Here is a 22,059-nt window from a genome sequence, read left to right on the forward strand (position 1 = left end):
GGAGGGGCAGAGGACAATCTTACAGCCCAGACCTGGGGAGCAGTGATCAGGACAGGCAACTGAGAATTCCCTGGATCCGGCATCACCAGCAGAGGGCGCAAAGGTGGAGCAGGGAGGCGCTGCCACTAGGGGTGCAGGTTCACAGCCGGAAGTGTGGCAACTGCGGGCCAGATCCTCCTCTTCATTTGCGTTCGGCCCACAGTCCTGTCAGGCAGATGATACTGGTGAGCAACACTGGATGCTATATTTTTCTATATTTTACTCATCTTGTATGGACCTAATCCTCATGTTTTCATTTAATAGTTTTTCTGATGTTGGGCTCCAACAATATCCCATAAAGCTTTAATAGGTAGCTGCATGCTCAGCTCATTGAGCCACGTGCCCATCAGGGAGCAAGGGAAACACTACAGATTAGGACAACGGGGAAGACTGGATGGCCAGTGACACCTGCTGGTCAAACGGGAGGAAATCACAAGACTGGAACAAAACAGGTGCTCATCCTGACAGTGATAGATTATGACAAAAAAACTTCCCTCTTTTTCTTCTTCCTCCTTCCCTTACCAATTCTGCGATCAGTTTAGCGTGTTTGACTGTAAACTGAAAGGTTGACAGTTCGCTCACCCAGGAACATAAGCGTTCTGTTATGGCACTGTTTTAACACAACCATTTTCTCCATGGTTTTACATGGGTTTTGTACATTCAACAGTTGACTGCCTTGTTTCTGTTTTCAACGAGACCAGTAGATCAGTCGGGTTCGATCCACACTATACCCTCGACACTCTGCCTTCATTATGAGTCACACTCGCGCTGAGTCACCCTCATAACAAGCTCTATGAAGTAAAACCAAAGGGAAATTTTTGCAAGAAAGACTTGAGGCAGCCTCCCAATCTTCCGTAAAGGTAAGTGGGGAAAAGCGTTATGCTGTGACGTGAAGAAATAGCTCCCACAAGAAGCTCTATTGTTTTTTTCTGTAATGAAATAAACTTCCTGATTTTCTTAACTTATCTGCTGCGAGTCCAGTCACCTGGTCCTATCACACTGAGCAATCTAAAGTTTTACACATTTTGAGTTCATTTGACATATCAGCATTTTTTTGTAACTGAAAGTACAACCAAACTAATACCGAAAGGTATTATGTATAAATGAAGATACAGAACTGTTTTAGTTAAAGTAATACTTAATCTTTATATGCTGCAATTTTCTGCTTTGTTGCAATCATGTTGTGAACAAATAAACAGTAATTACAGTTGTCAGAATCACTTTTCAGTATCGCCAAGAAAGGCCAAAAACAGTAGGAAGGAATAAAACATGCAATTTTGGGCCAGACTGAAAGCAAATGCCTTTACTATCGATTTTTGTTATAGTCTAGGACTGCAGTCAATATTACCTTATTAAGTTCTTACTTGGTTGTAAAGCTCCTGTACCGCTTTCACATGTACCTGGGCGTTCATTGGGAGCTCAGCCTAGCTACACTTATGTACAGTTGACTTCATAACAGTGGTACGTTTGCAATGTGCTATTTATCTCAACTGTACGTCTGCTAAATAAGAACATGAACAATGTAAAACAACCTTAAATGAAAAATCACAATTAAACAAGGCACATATTGCCTCTTGACAACTGAAAGGCCATAAATGAAGTTTAATTATGTTGTATACTGGAAATGGTTTGGCTTGAGATTTGTGGGGAAATATCTATGTAAACACCCTATATCATTTTTTTCTTCCATGCCTGTTTCACAGCATTCCTTTTTATGGTGAACGTTGACTCCTTTGCACTTTGTAGTTGTATAATTTCATTTGTCTCCCTAAAATTACACACATTTTACCCTATAACTGCAAGTAAGGTAACTTAGTGGATATTTCTACCAGCAAGAGAATCATCAGCCTCTCCTATGGATGCTGGGATGTATCTCAGCCAGACTTTCAGCAACGTAAACCCTTATCTGATTCATATAATTTAATTGAATAAAAATGGACAAATATTATTGTCATGCTTAGTCACCATGTGAAAACGAACGATTCTTCAAAAATGTAATTTTCAAAGACGTGTGTGTTTAAACATTGTCACATTAACCTAATACAAACTAGATATCTTAATTTATTTTCATTTGTAATTGTTTTCTTATGGCTATGCATTGTCAATGTTTTTGTTGCACTGTTCTCTTCTGTGTGCAAAGCATTGTGGGATATGAAAATGGTAGTTGAGTTGTGTAACCCTGCATCTCTGCCCACTTGCTTCATGAGGGCTTAATGGGCCACTTCCGTTTTAACCCTTGTTGCTTTGAGACACACTTCAATATGGCACTGGGTCTTGGGAATGTGCAAAATAAGGGGAAGTAGTGAGGCAGAGTGTGCAGGGACCAGTTTGGCATTGGGCTTCAGTTGCCTCCAGACTCCCTTAAACAATTCTTCTGTACATATCGCCATGTTGTTCATCTGGATATTAAGGTGAATGTCAGTAGAATGTTATCCACGCTACACATACTCCCTCTTGTTTCATCCACATTTGTGCCCTTGAGAGGTAAAGTGGGTTATCCCACACTTTTGACCCCTACCCCCCTTTTTATTGAATATTTTCAATTGGATAAGTTGTTATCTAAGTCATACCTCTGTGCTACCTATGATATGTATATCAATTGTAGGGTATAGGCACACTGATTTTTATTTTTTTTTTTTGAAAAAAAAATTCAACTTTGGAGCTCATTTTCTCAAAACGTTGTTTTTGTGGGATACTTTACCTCTCAAGGGCACATTTAGTAGCTGAGCACGATGTGAGGTCACGTCATCGAAGGCAATCAAAGTGGGGACCTGCGCAAACCCTGTCTTACGGGGAGCAAGGATGAATGTTGAAACGCAGAAGAAGCCTGAGCGAACCACAATTGTTCTGTCCCAGAGGGCAAGAATTTTTCGTGACACGAGTCATTACTACTGCTGGTCAGAAGGAGCTCGCGTTGAAGGAAGGATGGACAAATAAAGAGCAGAGATACATAAAGATCAAAGTAAAGAAACGGTCTGATGCTTTCAACTTTGGAGAGTCTTAGCAGCTCTGTAGAGCCAGCTATGAGCTGTACAGGGCAATCAGACATGCAAGAAGGATTACAAATACAAGCGGGAATCACAGCTTTGGGGCACTGGCATGAGTCATCTGTCAAAATACCCTGCGGGCCATCACCAACTACAAAGGACAGAGATATCGGATAATGTCTGATGTAAAATTACCTGATGAGCCAAATAACATTTATGCAATGTTTGAGGTTCAAAATATAAATTAGGCACAGAGGGCTCCAGTTGAACCAGAAAAACAATTGTAGTCTGTTCTGTAGAATGTGAGGATTCCACACAGCTGCCCCCCATTTTGACTGACATCTTTCTGTACCCGTTATCTGTCATTCCCTGCTAATTGTGCCACTCTTATATCTGAATCATGAGCAGCTTGTGGTACTAACTTCGCTAGTGATAAAGTGCATGCAGAGGTTGGTCATGAGACACCCCAGCGGCATTGTGCCCGACTTTCTGGCCCCCTACACTTTGTGTACCTGAAGAACAGGTCAGCTGTCTCTCTGTTCCATCACACCACCTGTGAACACAAGGACTAGAGGATGCACCTACACCGGAATATCAATCGCTGTGCCATACAAACTAGTGGACTAACTCAGAGAACGATCGACGTTCAATACAGCCATGCATTCCTTAATGAGCAAGGGACCGCCCTCATGCACTGCTCCCCAGGTGTGGGAGTCTCTGTCACCTGTTACGTGACAATGTCACATGTGGGATAAATGCAGAGGGCACATCTTCTTCTTGTGCACTGTGTCGTGGGGTGTGTTAGCAATAACAGCTAATTCCTTTCATATACTCTGAGAAATGCATCATTCGGTAATTTCACTGTTGGGCAAACATTATAGAGTGTGCTTACACAAATCTAGACGTTATAGCTTATTACACACCCAGGCTATATGGTGTAGCCTAAAAAAGTATTACAAAGTACAGCATAGTTAATACATAGTCACATAGTTTTCATCATCAAGTATTATGCACTGTACATAATTCTATGTATTATATTTTTATAAACCTTACAGTGCAGTAGGTTTGTTTACACCAACCTCACCACAAACACGTGAGTACCGCATTGCACTATGATGTGATAACAGCTCTGCCGTCACTAGGCGACAGAAATTCACCACTGTCATATATGCGGTCCGTCGTTGACTGAAACATTGTCAAGCAGGCCATGACTGTATATCCATCCGTTTGTTTTCCAAAGTCATTTATCCAGCACAAGGTTGTTTTTAGCATGGAATCGACCGCAGGATGCATAGAGCATAATGCAGGGAGACGCCTTGGGCAGGATGCCTGTCCATCACAAGGTGCACCTTTACCAAATATGGACAAGGTATTTTACCTGATTATGCTTTTTAGACAAAAATATATAAAGAGCCACACACAGTGAATCTTGATAAATAAGCATAAAATGAAGATTTTTAAACATTCATTTAGCGCAAAGAAACAACTTGTGCTTGATTTTATATTCAATAAATGACATCATAATAACGTGACTATAAGAATGCAGCTTTTCTTGGTCGCTTTAGCAAATTTCTAGAAGTCCTCACAAGTGCAATTGCATTTCTTATCATTATGGTTCGCCTGCAAAATGAAGTCATTGACTCAAAACTCTTACCTCGTGTTCCAAAATGTAATGATTGTGTCAGCGAATAACAAAATAAAAAAAGTCTTTGCTCATTGTGCAGAACCACGGCAGTCAAAATGTTTAGACATATCGTTAGTAGTAAAATGTACCATGGAAGCCGTTCATAACTTTCTGAAACTATTGTGCACAAAACCAAATGCCGCTTGAATATATGTTAGACACATCATTCCAAAAGTACAAGGTTCTATATTGTTGTATCCTGTGAAGAAATGATTTCAATATGCTTAGGGGACAAATCATATTTACATGGAAAACATTTAAAATTTGATTTTCTTGCAACACAGTCCAATGCACAGGACACACAAAAACTGAGAAAAAAATGGAATCCTACACAGCACCTTATACTTCAGTACTCAATGATGTACCGTAGATACATACACAGACCTATGAAACAATGATGTACGGTAGATACATACACAGACCTATGAAACAATGATGTACGGTAGATACATACACAGAACTATGAAACAATGATGTACAGTAGATACATACACAGACCTATGAAACAATGATGTACGGTAGATACATACACAGACCTATGAAACAATGATGTAGATACATACACAGACCTATGAACCAATGATGTACGGTAGATACATACACAGACCTATGAAACAATAATGTACGGTAGATACATACACAGACCTATGAAACAATGATGTACTGTAGTAGCCAAATGTACAAAATACTGTGATACAGTAAAAGTGTAATGCTGTTCTGTGGTCTCACACCAGTGGACACTATGTCAGTTGTGTCTCTCTGGCCATAGACTTTCATGGACCTCACACTGGATATCCTCCCTCGCGACGCACCGTGCGCAAAAACCTCTTGCATGCCAAAGTCATTCTCTATGTCATAGAGTCCATGAGCTTCTGCTGTGATGTCCTCACTGGCAGCATCCATTGCAGTAAGCAAAGAAACTGGACAGTGAAACCAGTGTCAGCATACTTTCCACCTACATGACGAAAAGAATTCTTGCATTGGAAACCATAGTATATTCTATGCTTGGGCGGTTAGCCCAAACCTCAGGCTATTCGTGTGGACAATTTATACGTTTTACCTTATTTTACTCAATTATTTATTTACTTACTTTTTAAACCTATTACTTCATTATAGGGAGCTCTCAGGGAAACTCATTTCATTGTTTGCATCTACTGCGGTTTGCCATACTGTGAATTTTATAAATAAACTTTGATTTGATTTCAAATGATCTTGCTTCCATCATACTTCTCATTCCGCAATCTGATTGTTTTCTTTTTCCGGCTGGTGATGGAAAGTATATGATTGTAAGCTGTATGAACAGCTCATGCTTCTTGAGGCGTTGTAAGCAGCCTGTGATGATATCGCTCCCGAAGCTTGACACGCATAGATGTGTCACGGTAAACATTATTTCTCCCATGGTTTGGCCAGGGAATGCGTCCAGTCTGATGGAGATGAGAACAAACACAGAAATGTTCATTGTCATTTGAGAAATGTGCCAAAGCATTAGAGAAAAACTTTATCCTTGTTTGTTTTGGATTTTGGAGCTGCGATTTGGGCTTTGCATGTATAATTTTGGTAAATTGTGTAATTTTCTGAGAAACAAAACCAACTGAGAAAACCTCCAAGCATAATCCTCAAGCAATAATTGTTTATTATAATATTATTTCTAAATAGTTATTTTATAGTTATGTTTTATCCTCCAGAACAACACTTTTTCGCAGCATTTTAAGTATTTCCCATTGTGTTCACACAAAATTCAGCGTGTGACGTCTCCAGTACTTGCGACGTCTTTCTGCACTTCTGCCTGTGACGTCTCTCCTGCCCGCCCTTCTGCCTGTGACGTCTCTCCTGCCCGCCCTTCTGCCTGTGACGTCTCTCCTGCCCGCCCTGCTGCCTGTGACGTCTCTCCTGCCCGCCCTCCTGCCTGTGACGTCCCTCCTGCCCGCCCTGCTGCCCGTGACGTCCCTCCTGCCCGCCCTGCTGCCCGTGACGTCCCTCCTGCCCGCCCTCCTGCCCGTGACGTCTCTCCTGCCCGCCCTGCTGCCCGTGACGTCCCTCCTGCCCGCCCTGCTGCCCGTGACGTCCCTCCTGCCCGCCCTGCTGCCCGTGACGTCTCTCCTGCCCGCCCTCCTGCCTGTGACGTCCCTCCTGCCCGCCCTGCTGCCTGTGACGTCCCTCCTGCCCGCCCTGCTGCCTGTGACGTCCCTCCTGCCCGCCCTGCTGCCTGTGACGTCCCTCCTGCCCGCCCTCCTGCCTGTGACGTCCCTCCTGCCCGCCCTGCTGCCTGTGACGTCCCTCCTGCCCGCCCTGCTGCCTGTGACGTCCCTCCTGCCCGCCCTGCTGCCTGTGACGTCTCTCCTGCCCGCCCTGCTGCCTGTGACGTCCCTCCTGCCCGCCCTCCTGCCTGTGACGTCCCTCCTGCCCGCCCTGCTGCCTGTGACGTCCCTCCTGCCCGCCCTGCTGCCTGTGACGTCCCTCCTGCCCGCCCTGCTGCCTGTGACGTCTCTCCTGCCCGCCCTGCTGCCTGTGACGTCTCTCCTGCCCGCCCTGCTGCCTGTGACGTCTCTCCTGCCCGCCCTTCTGCCTGTGACGTCTCTCCTGCCCGCCCTGCTGCCTGTGACGTCTCTCCTGCCCGCCCTTCTGCCTGTGACGTCCCTCCTGCCCGCCCTGCTGCCTGTGACGTCCCTCCTGCCCGCCCTGCTGCTGTACCACTGTTCATCCTTCCATCAGAAGCAGCACCATCACCTGCCTGCATCCTGCTTTGAGATGCAAATCTTGAAACTTCTTCATCTCGCTCAATTGATTTCCTCTGCCTCCTTAGATCCTGTAACTTAGTGTTTTAGACGACGTTGTCAAGAAAACAGTATTTTAAGGATAAAGAAACACAATTAAGACAATAATACTGAATTTCAAAAATTGTTTTGATAATAACTGGCATCTCACTAAATCAATTTTCTATGATATTTTACTAAACAGAAAAAAAAATCTTGATTATTCTGGTGTTTTAGACCATACGGTGCATCTCTGTCGTGAAATTGTAACACAACCTTCAACAATAACAATCACAATTTGATATGAAATAAACTAAACCTTGAAATTTAACTGAATTGATCATCATGTTCTAATAACATCTACAGTTACAGCCATGAGTTGTTTCATAAATACGGAGTAGTATACTGAACTCTCTTGTCCATCCTGCTGTGTGTTTGTCCCCCCTATTGACTTCATGTTTTACCTAAATAAATCAATAACTTATTTTGGATAACAAAAATTTATTTTTTTATGTAAGCACGAGGGGGACAAGTACTGTCATGCATGAACAAAAATTCATATGTTTTTGATTGGGGTGGCATGGTGGTATGGAGACCCAGGGGAATGCGACTTTGCCATGGCTCCGTGTGCGTGGCGTACAAGTTCGAAAACATGCTGAGATTAATTGGAGTTTACAAATTGTCTATAGGTGTGGTGTGAGTGTGCCCTATGGTAAGTTGCCAACCCATCCGGTTTGTTCCCTGCCTTGTGTCCATGTGCTTTGGACCTCCCTCCCTCCCCCCCCCCGCCCCCCCCCCACAACCCAGAATAGGACAAGGGGGTACAGAAAATGGATGAATATCTTCTGTTCCTTTTCATGCGGAGCAAAAAGCACGATTGGTGATTTGGTGAGAGAAACGAACATTTAAATTCATAATTCACCAAGATTTTGAGAAACTAATTCTGTTGAGAAAGAAATATAACGCCTCTCTGAAAATGACAATACTGTTAAGACAAAGTAATGGAAATAATATTACTCTTTTTGTTTTTGTCCATGACAGGGTGGACGGACACACACACACATGCTGGTTTCCCTCTATCCTCTCCTCAGATTCAGTTGGGCAATGAATTTCAATGGTACCGAACTTTTCGAACACATTAAAAGAAAAAGCGACTTCACGGTATTTGTTTCTTCTCACTTCAGAAAAGCTCCTTGCTGTTCGCGGTGTTTTACCCGTTACTGCCGCTCCACACGGTTTGCACAAAGCCTTGTCTTCTTTCGCATCAAATGTTAAACCATATCATATGTCGATACGTTTTTCCCCACCTAAAGCCGGTTGTGGCACAGATAAAATGGCAAAACAGTTTACAGACAGACGTCACAAACAAAACCGTACCATTCCTACTTGTCAGATGGATGGGTAGTTTTACGCGCTTGAAACCTGTAAATCAATATTATACAATCATGCGCAACTACTAACTGAATATACTACTTTGGACTGGATCTGATTCAGTTTAGTTTCTTCATTGTATTATCGTCTTGCTTTTAACCATTGACGAAAATGTCAATACATTTCATTTTTGGCATCATATATTAATTGCATCTTTATCATCATCATCTCGTTTTCGTCAATGAAATGAACCCTGGTTAGCCGTCGTGTCGCGCTGGCTACATGGGGCTAGTTTGGGAACTTTTTAAATAATACAACAAACTTTCAAAAAGTTAAAAATTAAATAGTTTTTTGGGGAGATAGAAAATCCCAAAGGCACCCAATGCTGGGAATGACATGACCGAATCCAATGGTGTTTGTCTGGTATGACTTGACAATGATGCTATTCAGTTGGGTATGGGTAAGTCCGGACGTCATTTATGTGGATAATTTTATCAGTCTCAGTCAGAAATGACAGACAGGACCATAACTGCAGGCTATCCTGTCATATTGACACTATTCATGGTTTCGGTGAAACTGATGTATGTGATTTTCTTAAACGAGTCCAATGAGCACATTGTGGCCTTTTGCAGGACATGTCATATACTGTGTTCAGCTGCACATTACAAACTGATATGGTGACTGCACTTTAAGTTCTGAAAACAGTGTTTCAGAAAATATGCTTAAACAATTGCGCGCAAATTGTAATGCGGTTACACGACGCACATTAAGAGGACTGCCGATCCTACCAGGCCAAAACAATTATGAAAATTTGCATTTGCTGGGCTGCATATCCATCAGGTTCCACTAAGTGTCACTCAAGAGCTAGTAATTGACCTTTTTGGACCTAAGGGGCTGTGCCTGCCTCTGCATGTTCACCTTCTTGTAAAGGTGAAAAAAATGACAAATCTAGAGTCTAGAGCACTTTTACTTGTGTATCACACAAACACACACAAACATGTTCGTAATTATATCTTTGTTGGGACTCTCCATTCATTTCTATGGGGAAAACTCTAAATACAAGACATTTGGGATTTTTACTTTTTGGATAGCATTCACAGATCGTTGTGGGGACCTGAAAAATGGTCCATAACAGGTTTAAATAGCATTGTGGGGGACAATTGGTCCCCACAATGTAATATAAACCTAATTCACACACACAAACACATACAGCTCTATAACAAATTAAGAAACCAATATATATATATATTTTAATCTGCATTTTCAAATCCTTGTTTAATCCCAGTTCTGCTGGCAGAAGGCTACACTGAGCGGCAGGCTGCTTCCAGGCTCAAAGTTTCTAAGACAGCAGTACACAAGAAAAGAGTGAAGCAGGAGACACTGGGAACAACTAAAAACCAGCCAGGTAGAGGGCAGAAGCAACTTTCTAACGCCAGAGATGACCATCAACTTATCCGGCAGTGCCTCATAAATCAGAGGATGACCTCAAGTGAGCTTCAAAAAGAATGGGAAAAAATTCAGTGGTTTGAAGTGCACTGTACATATCAGGCTCCTAGAAGCAGGACTGAAGATCCATAAAGCAAGGATGTAGCCCTTCATTAATGAGAAGCGGGAAAGAGCCAGGCTGGAGTTTGCAAAAACGTGTATATTTTACACAGGAGCATACCAATAAACGGAGAAAAATAATATTTACAAAGCTGTAGATGGATAAATCCTGTAACACCAGAGCCAGAAAAAGCAACCGAATAAGAAAGAAAAAAAAATCAACAAAGTTCAGAAGAAACTGAGATCAAAGGAAAGAGGAAGCGTTGTAGCACAGATATGAGCGCAGTGTTAGAGTCAGAAAGATGCAGGCTGAGAGAGAGCGATAAAGAGGGATAAAAGTGGATCAGAGAAGGAGAAATGCTCAGATGCTGATGGAAATTAACTGTTAAAGTTGCATAGCCCTGAAATAGCAGGAAAATAGAGTTCTTTTGTACTGCACAATATATATCCTCCCTCGTGTCAAGAAGACAAGCATTTTATTTGTTTTTATTCCTGTTTTCAGAACTCTCACATAATCTGACTTCTAACCTGTTGCATATGACAACTGAGTCAAATGAATCTGGGTAACACCCTCCTTCTTCTCTACAGGAAATCACCTCTGACGTCGTATTCCAGTCTCCTGTCGTCATGGTGACAGGCTTCCTCCACTGTGGTGCCAAACTGAAAAATGTAGTTATTTTTAAAATAAATTTATTGAAATTACTAATTATGCGGAAGGCCAAAACAAGCTGTAATCTATTCAGTAATTCACATCAGAAACACGAAGTTTAGTCATGCAATAACATAAATGTTATGGAGCAAAATTATATGTATAAAGAATATATTTGCAGAATACATAAAACAGCACACCCGGGTTCAAGTCTCCGCCTGGGTCACATGTGTGTGGAGTTTGCATGTTCTCCCCATGTCGTCGTGGGGTTTCCTCCGGGTACTCCGGTTTCCTCCCACAGTCCAAAAACATGCTGAGGCCGATTGGAGTTGCTAAATTGCCCATAGGTGTGCATGTGTGAGTGAATGGTGTGTGAGTGAGCCCTGCAATGGGCTGGCCCCCCATCCTGGGTTTTTCCCTGCCTCGTGCCCATTGCTTCCGGGATAGGCTCCGGACCCCCCGCGACCCAGTAGGATAAGAGGTTTGGAAAATGGATGGATGGATGGATGGATAAAACAGCACATATTTTGAATGAATTGTAATACCCATGTAACCCATGTATTTTTATGGTTAGCATATTTAAAACATTGAGATAAAGTATTTAAAATATTATTGAAATATATATTATAGATTGCTATATCCACAGAAAATTAATTTAATATTTTCAATAAATGAATTTTACACATAATGAAAATTTATTCAAAGTCAGAAGCTGCTCGTAATATAGAGTGGTTCCTCGTTTTTGTGTATATGCTTTGACTTATATTACATTTCGATAGTTTCCCTCTTTGCTTCGCTTGTCTCCTCCTCCACGCCTCAGCACTCAATCTGCACCTAAATTTAAACCAATAGCCTTGGTCCCACAGGTCTAAAATTAGCCGTCATGACATGTGTGAGGAGACGACAGCAGCCAGTCCTGAAATCCTGGGTGTTAACCTATGGAGTCCCGGGCATAGCTACGGAAGCAGCAAAAAATGCATCCCTGCGATTCCCACTGTGCTTGTTGCTTCATTACTTCACTCAGGTGAACATTAACTATTAGATTCTTTTATTCATTACTCATATATGCAACATACACTGTATATGCCAGTCACTCTTATTCTGCTTGTTTGTTCAATACAATGTCTAAATAAATATGATTATATGGAGACCAATTCGATGATACTTCATCGTCTGCTTTTACAAGCACCGATATATAGGAAATCCTTGGTTTTTGCACATTTCTCTTGCAGTCCAACAGGACACTCACAGGTGAGAGCAAAGCTTGGTATCAGGGCACACGGTCAGGCAGGTGCTATGGCCTTTGATCAAGGGCCCGACCGATTTGTCTGTCAACCATGGGATTCAAACCCATGACCTTTGAGACACCGGCAGAGAGTCCGAACCTGCCCCAATTTGGTTATCAATGCACTGTCAAATAAATGAGTTCAGACTCCAAAAATACGTCTTGTTTTCGTGTTTAGGAATACTCACCGGAACGTATTCTCTTCCAGTTCATTAATTGCAGTTTATAACGTTACAAGTATTACATATCCAGTTGTTGCCGGTTACAAAGCAAAAAGGCAGTGTGTTCATTTTGCAAATCCACGAATACGTGGAAAAGTTGCCAATATAAGAGACGCTTGCAGCGGAGGTGGAGATGAACCAGGAGCCCATTAAGAAGTGGTGACATTCAAACCATTTATAAATAAATGAAACGACTTGTTTGTGACCTTACAAAAGGTCATGGTGAATATTGACAGTATCTAAATTACGTTCAGTTTAACTGCAATTAATATAAAAGAAAAAAAAGGCATCTTCAGCATTAATAGGCCAAGTTTTCGGAAAAATTGCAAAGTGCACTTATGTAAACCTTGGTGTGTATAGGAAAAGGATCCATTGTAAAAACACATTAATACATACAGGCAGACCAGGTTTACAATAGACGGGCTCTACACTGCAGTCAAAGCAGCAGATTAGTCATCAGAAAAATACTGTGAAAAATACAAACACAAACACAGGGAAGACAAGGAACACGCGGCATTATCTCTAACGTGACACACGAAGCTTGGCACTTCTGATGGCCTGCGGTATTGTCACTATTAATCTATCAGGAACCTTTCACTACTTTTAACATTTACAGTACTGGCACAAAGCACCTCAAAGATAAAACGGATACTTCCCTCGTAAAGATCATATTCTGTCCTGTTAAGCGTCGTGTAAGGAAAAGTCGTGTAAGATGACAGCCTTTGCTAAAAGGCGCAAGCGCAAGATTAATTTCAAACATCTGATACTCCTTCAAAATTTTCCACCCCTGGTGCTGCGATCAGCTGGTTCACAAAAACGGTCTTAGAATAAAACGCTTCCCAGCCGATGCGGTGATATTCACGTGTTATTATTAACGGAACAGCGTCCCACCGCTGAGCTTTTATTTCACTCTACATTTCAAGCAATAAAATAAGACAGAAAGCTGCGGTCGTCGCAGTCTACGAATCTGTCGAACACGCGGTTCGTAAATAAGAAGCTTAAAGTTTCACTGTCATGCATATGCAGCATAGCACACTTTTATGTATACACTGAAATTGGTGTTGTTTTAGACAGCGATTAGGAACGACCAGCTCACCTTAAACGGCCTCGAAATTGAAGCTTGGGGGTGAATGACCCCACCTCCTCCCACGGAAGGTTTCCATGCCTTGTACCTTTATACCATCTGTCTCCGCTTAAATGTATAGTTCTAATCTTTGTGATTAATAATGCAAATGCACAGTTTCAAAATTTAATATCTACTGGCAAATAATCGTTGTATCTCCGGGTGAAAACTCTAATAGACACAAACAATTCATTTTTCTTCTATTAATCTAATGAACATTTGCTGCCTGATTTTGCGAAATGTGATTAAACACAAAGCGCCTTTAAACAATTAACTAAAATGGAACCAAGAGAAGTCAGCAAAAATAAAACTAAAAGAGTAACGCGACCTTGGCCTGATGAGCTTCTAATAACTTTATCAGGCGATGATGACTAGACAAAACATGGGTTGGTATTTCCACAATAAATAAAAAATAGTATTAGCTCAGTCTTGCTGTGCATGTCTAATTCTCCTTCCAAAGCTACGCATATCATGTGCAAGGTTGGGGCGACAAAGATACTAAACAGGGAAACCTCAATAACAAAGACATATCCATCCGGTAAAGCGTTAAACTGATTAAGGAGTTCGAACTGAAGAATGTCGAGAGAGATCAGCGATGGGGGACCAGCGAAGGCTGGGTTGACGGTAGGAGGGGCAAATCTATAGCCTTATATCTTGCACGACCAACTCAGTGACCCTCATTTAATTTCCATCCCATCCCGGGGGCCGGTGTCCATCGACATCCACACTGCCGGCCATAGATAGCAGCTGTCAGCTGACCGCGTGAGTTGCCTAGTGATCGGTAAGGATTTGGCACCTCTGCTGGGTGTCAGACATAGCATGAATTTCATGTGTGGTACGGATTGCATGGTATTAATGGATGGAAATGCATTGTCTCTATATGTCGTAGCCAGGACGGGAATTTAAGATCACCCACTCGCTTTAGATGAGTAATTTAGACTGAGGGTGAGCACTAATACATTTACATTTACGGCACCCTGGCAGACGCCATGAGCCAGAACTATTTACACAAGTGCTTTGAAGTCTCATCAATATATACATTCTGAAATACATGAACACTAAAAACCTGGCTTGTAAAAAATGCATGTCGGACTGCACTTTTTACTGAATTAGTCCGGCTGGCAAGTAGCAGAAATCCTTAAATTCCACATCTGGCTGTAGCCAGTCTTTTGAGAGGCACTTTTGTGAGAGAAGTGCTTAACTAAATTTAGCAGCGGTTTTGTCGCTTATGTCCGGCGCTGATTACAATTCATTCGCTAATTATTTTCAGCATATCGCATTTCGCCTGGGAAATTCCAGTCCTAAGAGAAGCCATAGTAGTCAAAATAATAATAATTTTTGTGGAAGATATTCAGACAAATATAAAAATAGTTGCACGTTTAAATACCTGCAGAAAATTCAAAATACTGCAGCTATGTCTTATATGATCTGAACTGTGTTGGTAACTGTCTGTATTTAATAAGTAGACTCTAAGAAAAAGGCTTAAAAAATGTACTTTTGCATGTCACCGGTGCTGTACCTTTGAGGGTCTAGGAATTGTGCCCTTAGCTTTAGCGAATTGCACCTTTTAAGGTACAGAAATGGACTACTGAGGAACATTTATGTACCATTGATGGTACATTAATGCTGTTTGTACCTTTGGGATGTTCCTCAGAGTCCAATTCTGTACCTCAAAAAGTTCAATTGCAAGGGTGCAGCCCCAGTGACAAGCAAAGGTAAAAATCTTTACCCTTTTTTCTGACAGTGTAGGTCGCTTAAGAGTACATACCATTGTCCATCTTCCAGCCCTGGGGCGGCAGAAGCCCTGGAAGGAAGATATCTGGTTTAAACACACACGCACACACACACGGACACACACACACACACATGCACACATTCACGCATGTACACACCCATAGTCGTGTAATCATAGCTTTTAGGGGACCACTCATTCATTTCTATGGGAAAAATGCTAATGCTAACTATGACAACCTTAACCCCTAACCAGCCGTAACCATAACCATAACCAAACAAGATACATTTTTTTCATTGCAGTCACGGATTTTTATGAAATACAGATTTATGGGGAAACTGGTCCCCATAAGGTAAAAAAAAATGGGTATTCATCACATTGTGGGGACATTTGGTCCCCACAAGGTAAGGTATACCTGGACACACACACACACAGACACACACACACAACCATTTAAAGGTTATTCTGTTTCTATACAGGCAGCCAAAAAATTGCCACGAGACACAATGGCCAATCAAAACGATTTCGGCGGAGCGTTCTTGGCCAATGAAATAGATGTTATACACATAGGTATTGTGAAGGATAGTATGGTGTCTTAGTAATTATGGAAGTTTGATGAACAGTTGGACACCTTTAGTATTGTGGGTTTAAATCTGCCTCTGGTTTGGTGTAGGTGGAGTTTGTGTACTCGCGAGTTTTCTCTGTGTACTATCCACTTGCAGTCATAAAATATGCAGCTGGGTGTATTGGTGCCCTGTGATGGACTGGTGCCCAGTGCCTTGTGTTTATTGGGACCCATATGCTGACCATAACCCTGTAGTGAACGAGTGGTTTACGAAAATGGATGCAGGCATCGTGTGCCCATGCCTTTGTACAAGTACGAGTGCCCTGTCATGTTGCTCACACCCAGTTACCCCACAGCTGCCGATGGCACACGTCCTGGGGGAGAATGCACCACCAAAGCAGTGGATGCACCGGCGTGATCACAGGAAAAGCCAGGCCCAGCTGGGCACCCGGGGGGGGGAGAAGAGCTGCAGGGGTGTGAAGAAGCTGGGCAGGGAGAAGAAGTCACTGCGAAGGTACAGAAGGTATCATCAAACATACACACAAATGCTATTAGCTTAAATACAGTGTACATGTGCTGCATTCTGGAGAAATACGGTATCACTCTCGCCACACACTTTCAGGGACAGGGGTCTGAATCCCATTTCTACTCTTTGTGCGTGTATGTGGAGTTTGCATGTTTTCCCTGTGTTTTGGAGATTGTCTCTCACTTTCCAGATACCTGCAGTTAGGTAAACTGTTGTCTCTCAACTTCCTGTAATGTGTGCTTGTATTTGCCCTGTAAAAGACTGGCATCCCATACAGGTTGTACCTCTGCCTTGTGTGATGTGCCACTCTGTCCAGGATAAGTAGCTGGAAGATAGAAGGACATGCTGTGATCCTTTAATTATCTACGTCATTTTAGTGTGTAGTATGCATCTCTGAAGATGCCTTATAGATTGCTGTTCTCCAGCTGGAAGAAGGGGGTCCAGGATGTCCTCACACACTCATCTACACTCGTTGAGCTTCCTCAGACCAACCCCCACTGCGATCTGCAGTTTTCACGGGCAACTGAGGAAGACTTTGAGGAGATCCTGAGCATCAGCAAGGATATCTACGAAGGTCTGGACTATCTACCATCGCGCTATGGCGCCTGGCTGCAGGATCCCCACCGCATGGTCATCCTGGCCAGGAAGCAGGGCAAAGTGGTAAGCCTGGCATGGAGATTATGCATTTGTTTAGGGCCAAAATGTATAGCCTATAATCACTGGTTTGATGTCTATGCAGGTAATCATACATCCTCTTTTTCCCATATTTTTCGTCTTTTTTGGGATCTAAAAATGCCTGGAATGTTTAGGATTTCCCATTGTTTTATGTTGACATTTGTTTCTACAGCCAGAATACTGTCTGTCTGCATATTTCCATCGCTTTGATGCCTCTCTTTACATCCTCCCGGTGTCCTCTTTATTGCAGAGCAAAATACGATTTCCTTAGATCTGTCTAACTTGACACATAAGGGCTCTTTGAGGCCTACATTCTCCTGGAGGCCTACATTCTCCTCAAGGCCTACATTTTGCCTCCTCCACCCCATGCCCCAGATCACTTCGCATTCAGTGCGCATCCTTAATAATGGCCACATGGTGCTCTACAGAATGCTTTTCAAGCAGGTTTTCAGACCTGTGTTCTCTTCTACACGTACCTCCTCTACCACAGATCGCTCTGCAGTCGGTGTGCGTCATCGACGACGGCCAGACGGCACTGGTGGAAGGCCTGCGGGTGGCACCTCAGGAAAGGGGGAAAGGTGTGGCCAGGGTCCTGCTCAAGTTTTGCTCCCAGATGGTGAAGTCCAGGTATCCCGGCGTGAAGGTGAGCCGGCTGACACGCGATGACCCGCTGGGGCCCAGGGACCTGCAGAAGTACCAGCTAATCGCCAAACAGGTGCGCAAGGTCACCTTTCTGCCTGTCTGTCTGTTAGCAAATAAACCCCCAGCAGCCCTCCTCACAAATGTCTATTTTTGACCTTCAGGCTATTTATTATAAAAATATACCTTAAATACTGCAAATACTGCTACAAATTCTTCATTCTCGGTACGCTATTTGCCTTTTCCATTCCTTTAGGCTTTCTGGTCTCCCTGACTTGCGCAAAAACCAATTTTACTACTTTGTGTTCCAGGCTGCCTAGCAACCCTACTCAGGATAAATGGTTGGAAGACTGATGGATGGATGCATTTTCATTTCGTCGTTTCTTCTATTTGCAGGGAATACTTTTGTTTGAGTTCCAGGCTGAGAAGCTGAGGCAGCGACTCGCTGATCTGGGGTCAGAGCTGGGGACCGTGCAGATGGGTCGTCCAGTGAGACTTGGACCTGAGGAACTGCAGCGGTTGCTCCTGAATGAGGATGTTGCCCGGGACATCCTGCCTAGTGGCACCATCGTGCAGGACTGGCAGCCCTTCAGGCTGTTGCCTGGAAACGTACAGATGCTGCTGCAGCGGGAGGTGGACTGGATGGCAGATGACATGCTCAGGCCCACTGTGCTAAGCTTGTGCTCAGCTCCGTTCCTCGTGCCCCTCAGCCTCGGCTGCCACTGTCTCACCATTGACATCTTCGGTAGGGCGCAAGAACCAGTGCAACAGCAGGTTCTGGCTCACCTAGAACACTCCACCCACAGCCTGATTGGCCGTGTTGTATGCCAGATGTTTCTGGCTCCACCTCTCTGGGAGCTGCTGGCCAACTTCTGCTGTGGCACCCTGGGGGCAGAGCTGGTAAAGGGCTACTCCGAACAGTATGTAGTACAGGCTGACCTGGTGTAGTCATGGATACTGCTTTTCTCACTGCCCCACCTGGATGTCTCACAAATACCCCTCTAATATACATCCAACTGACATCAGGCCATACGGGGGACCTTCTAAAATTCCCAAATGTTTTTTTAAAGTCAGTCTGAAGATTCAGTGCCCTGGATTTGAATCGTTTTACCTATTGAAAACCTGTCACAAAAGCATGACGCTTCATAAGAGTACCATTCCTAAGTAAAAGGGGAGCTGGTGCTTTTCCACTGGCATGCAGGAAACAGGCCAAACCTGTACTATGAAGAAACTCTAATTACGGCCCAGTTGCAGTGCAGTTCCAGCTCATTTTGATTTTCCACTGCAGAAGGATGTCACCAGTTGATGTAACCAGCTCAGTTTAGTCGCTCTTTTGGCCTACTAGTAAGCATAGGTATCCATCATGAGATTGTACCAAACTTGTTTTCCCAGTGAAAGTAGCCATATTCGTAGTTGGCTCTCTTCTTGCTGCAACCATGATTCTAGTTGGTCATTTTCTATGTTTTTGTTTAAAAATGCAGCACACATAAACTGATCTTGGTAACCCTTTACTGAAAGCCATGATTTTAGCAACTCATAAATACATTCATAACAAATAATAATGCGTTCATAAAGCATTATAAACATAGCTATATATCTTTATGACAAGACATACATTATGGCCATGTTCATTATGCATTATGAATGGTTTATGAAGCTCTTGTATATAATGCAATATAAATACCTTTATAATGCATTATAATGATCGATATAAGCATTAAGGATGCTTTGTGCTGCATTATAAAGGTCTCTATAGTACATAATAGAGGAGAGCTTCATAAGGCAGCCATAATGCATAATAAACATGCATATAATGTATCATGCATTTTTAAAAATATCTATACCCATGTTGATAATTCTTTTTGAATGCATTATAGTGTATTATGAATGGTTGTATAAATTACTAAAAACGTGGCCTTTAGTAAAGTGTTACCTTATCTCTTATTCTGTAATCTTGCTAATGACTTTACGAAAGAGGGCTGGCTTGCAGGAGAAGAAATTTCAAAGAATGTATAGGTGACCGTGACCCTAAGCCAAACAGTAATGAAACAAAACCAAACTCTATTCCCCTGGAGGTTTGGGTTCATAAGTGTCTCCCAGCTTTCTTATCATCGCCCCTTCTTCCCAGACTAGGCCTTACTGAGCTTCCACTCCCTGCCGATGTCTTGCCTGCTCCGTGAGGAGCTTGCACTGACTAAATGATGACATCATGGGCCTGATGGGTCGAATGACCTCCTCTCGTCTGTATATTTCTTATGTTCTTATGTTCATTGCGACTGGCAAGTTAAAAATAAAATAAACATGGCGTGTGTGTAATTATTCTTGCCTCAGGTGGCGTATTCATTAAAGACATACACAAATGTTACTTTGGACAGAAGTATCAGGAAAAGCAACTTGCCTTAGTGTGAGAGGGGGATATAGGGCTTTCAAAGGAGCAAACAGGCACACTTTGGTTCATTTAGAAATATTTTATTAAAAGCAATACAAAATTATCATATATCATAAGCTTTGATAAGTAATCCCTTTAATCAATAAAATGCTGCAAGCTATGAACACTCGGACGTGCCATCATCACCCACCCTCACTCTTAGACTGGGGAGCCCCTTTCAGTCCTGACAGGAGACCAACACGTAAGTCCCGAGAAACTGCCGGGCGATGCGCGCTCTATCCCACGGCTGAGCTCCGGTCCTTTATACTAAATTGTGCGCTGTCTAAGGCGACTGTGCGCGTGTGGGCAGGGAATGAGCTGGCCAGGCTCACCCCTCCCCTCAGGCAGTACACTCTTGGTCCTCTAATTCTCACCTGAGTGGAGAGAGACTTCTTGCAGCTGCAAAATATATTAAAGAACGCTTTTCTTTAATCCCATGGGAAACATTGGTCCTTGGGCAATGCTTTCCCTTCTTCCCGAAGAAAAGACAAGCATCCTAGAACAAGATAAGCGTCCTGCAAACAAGTTATACAATTAATTCCAGGAAAACGTGTTCCACAACCCGTCCTTGGCACAATGATATGGGTGAATCATGGATATATTCGAGGACACATTAGAATCTCAGGGTGGTTAGTCTAAACATGAACAGAATCATTCAATACCTCCATTACCTCATATGTATATCTGCTAGGTGGAGTTGGAGGGGCTCCGAACTGTGAATACTGGAGTTGAACAATTAAAACTTTCCAGAATATTACAGTAATAGAAGGACAGTGAACAACTCTTATTAATTCTATGCTATGTGGGCGACATAATTGCCCACGAATTCTCTCTTACACAACTATGTAGATCTCTGTACTTTAAAGCTAACATTTTACTGCATCCTGTTATAGTTATTGTGTCCCACGTCCTGAAAACTACTGTTTGTAAGTTTCCTGAGGTTTATTACACATGAATCCTCACAAATATTCTAAAGTGGACGCTATATGACATATTTAACATTAGGATCCCAAAGGTATTAAGGTGTTAAACAGCGAGATGATGCGACAGCATGGGACATAGTGGCCAAGAAGCTGAACTTCTGAAACAGTGGTGACATGTGCCAAGTTTCAAGGTAAATGATGTAGAACTGCCCCCTGGAGTTTCGATAACACAACCATTTCCAGTGTGGCAAGGTAGAGGAAGGAAAGAGTACAACACAATGAAAGAAATTCAGACAAGCTTAATAGGAAGCTAGCATGACATGGTAGCTAAATGTCTGCACAGAAATGCTACACAAGTTATAGGGCAGATGCATCTAGGTAAAGACTTCTGTCATACTCTCAGGTATCCAGGTAGGGTCACTTTAACCACAGTCAACTGCAGTCCAAGCAAAATCATCAAGCTAATTCACAATGCTGCAGGATCACTATGGCACAATCACATCAAAATCCAGGCAAGAGAAATTTAAGAACTCCATATCAGACATTCATTATACACTCAATCGATGTGCACCTCCCACCTCATTATAAAAAAAAAACGGTTTTGTCAAAAGTTGATTAATTTTTTAATCCCTTATGTAAAATTACAATTTTCAAATCTTGTTCCATCACGACAAGAGCTTAATTCCAGTATCTCTAAGATTTAAATCAGACAAAATAATTCCTCCTAAGCTTAATTACAATTCCACCCCACTGTCCATTTAAAAAGAAAAAAAAATTACACTCCAGGGAAAACAGAAAAAAAATAAGCAGATATGTGGAGAGAATTAGGGGGGAAAGAGGGTTTTCATTTATCTGTGTAATTTCAAAGTGTGAATGGACCGCTCTGTGGTCTACATGGGTACATGAACTGTTGA

At 42.6% G+C, this 22,059-nt stretch overlaps 1 protein-coding gene and 1 long non-coding RNA gene across 6 annotated transcripts; one reads left to right on the forward strand and one right to left on the reverse strand.

Annotated features, from left to right (window-relative positions):
* Window positions 1-4,453: 4,453 nt before the first annotated feature.
* LOC125713336 (uncharacterized) lies at window positions 4,454-14,257 on the reverse strand. Of its 3 annotated transcripts, none has more exons than XR_007383559.1 (3): window positions 13,631-14,125; window positions 7,438-7,516; window positions 4,454-6,134 (listed from the first exon to the last, which is right to left on the reverse strand). It is a non-coding gene; the product is annotated as an uncharacterized LOC125713336 (long non-coding RNA). The 3 variants fall into 3 exon arrangements; XR_007383557.1 differs by having other exon boundaries at window positions 7,438-7,522; XR_007383558.1 differs by lacking the exon at window positions 7,438-7,516 and having other exon boundaries at window positions 13,631-14,257.
* On the forward strand, window positions 14,252-20,113 carry LOC125713335 (histidine N-acetyltransferase-like). Of its 3 annotated transcripts, none has more exons than XM_048984358.1 (5): window positions 14,252-14,438; window positions 16,311-16,477; window positions 16,906-17,140; window positions 17,646-17,870; window positions 18,191-20,113. In XM_048984358.1, the coding sequence occupies exons 2-5, from the start codon at window positions 16,317-16,319 to the stop codon at window positions 18,740-18,742; spliced, it is 1,173 nt and encodes a 390-aa protein (XP_048840315.1). In that variant the 5' UTR covers window positions 14,252-14,438; window positions 16,311-16,316; the 3' UTR covers window positions 18,743-20,113. The 3 variants fall into 3 exon arrangements, with proteins under 3 accessions (XP_048840315.1, XP_048840317.1, XP_048840316.1); XM_048984360.1 differs by having other exon boundaries at window positions 16,311-16,468; XM_048984359.1 differs by having other exon boundaries at window positions 14,252-14,419.
* The last annotated feature ends 1,946 nt before the right edge of the window (window positions 20,114-22,059 follow it).

This window comes from Brienomyrus brachyistius, chromosome 18, assembly GCF_023856365.1.
Source record: "Brienomyrus brachyistius isolate T26 chromosome 18, BBRACH_0.4, whole genome shotgun sequence".
Classification (NCBI taxonomy): Eukaryota; Metazoa; Chordata; class Actinopteri; order Osteoglossiformes; family Mormyridae; genus Brienomyrus; species Brienomyrus brachyistius.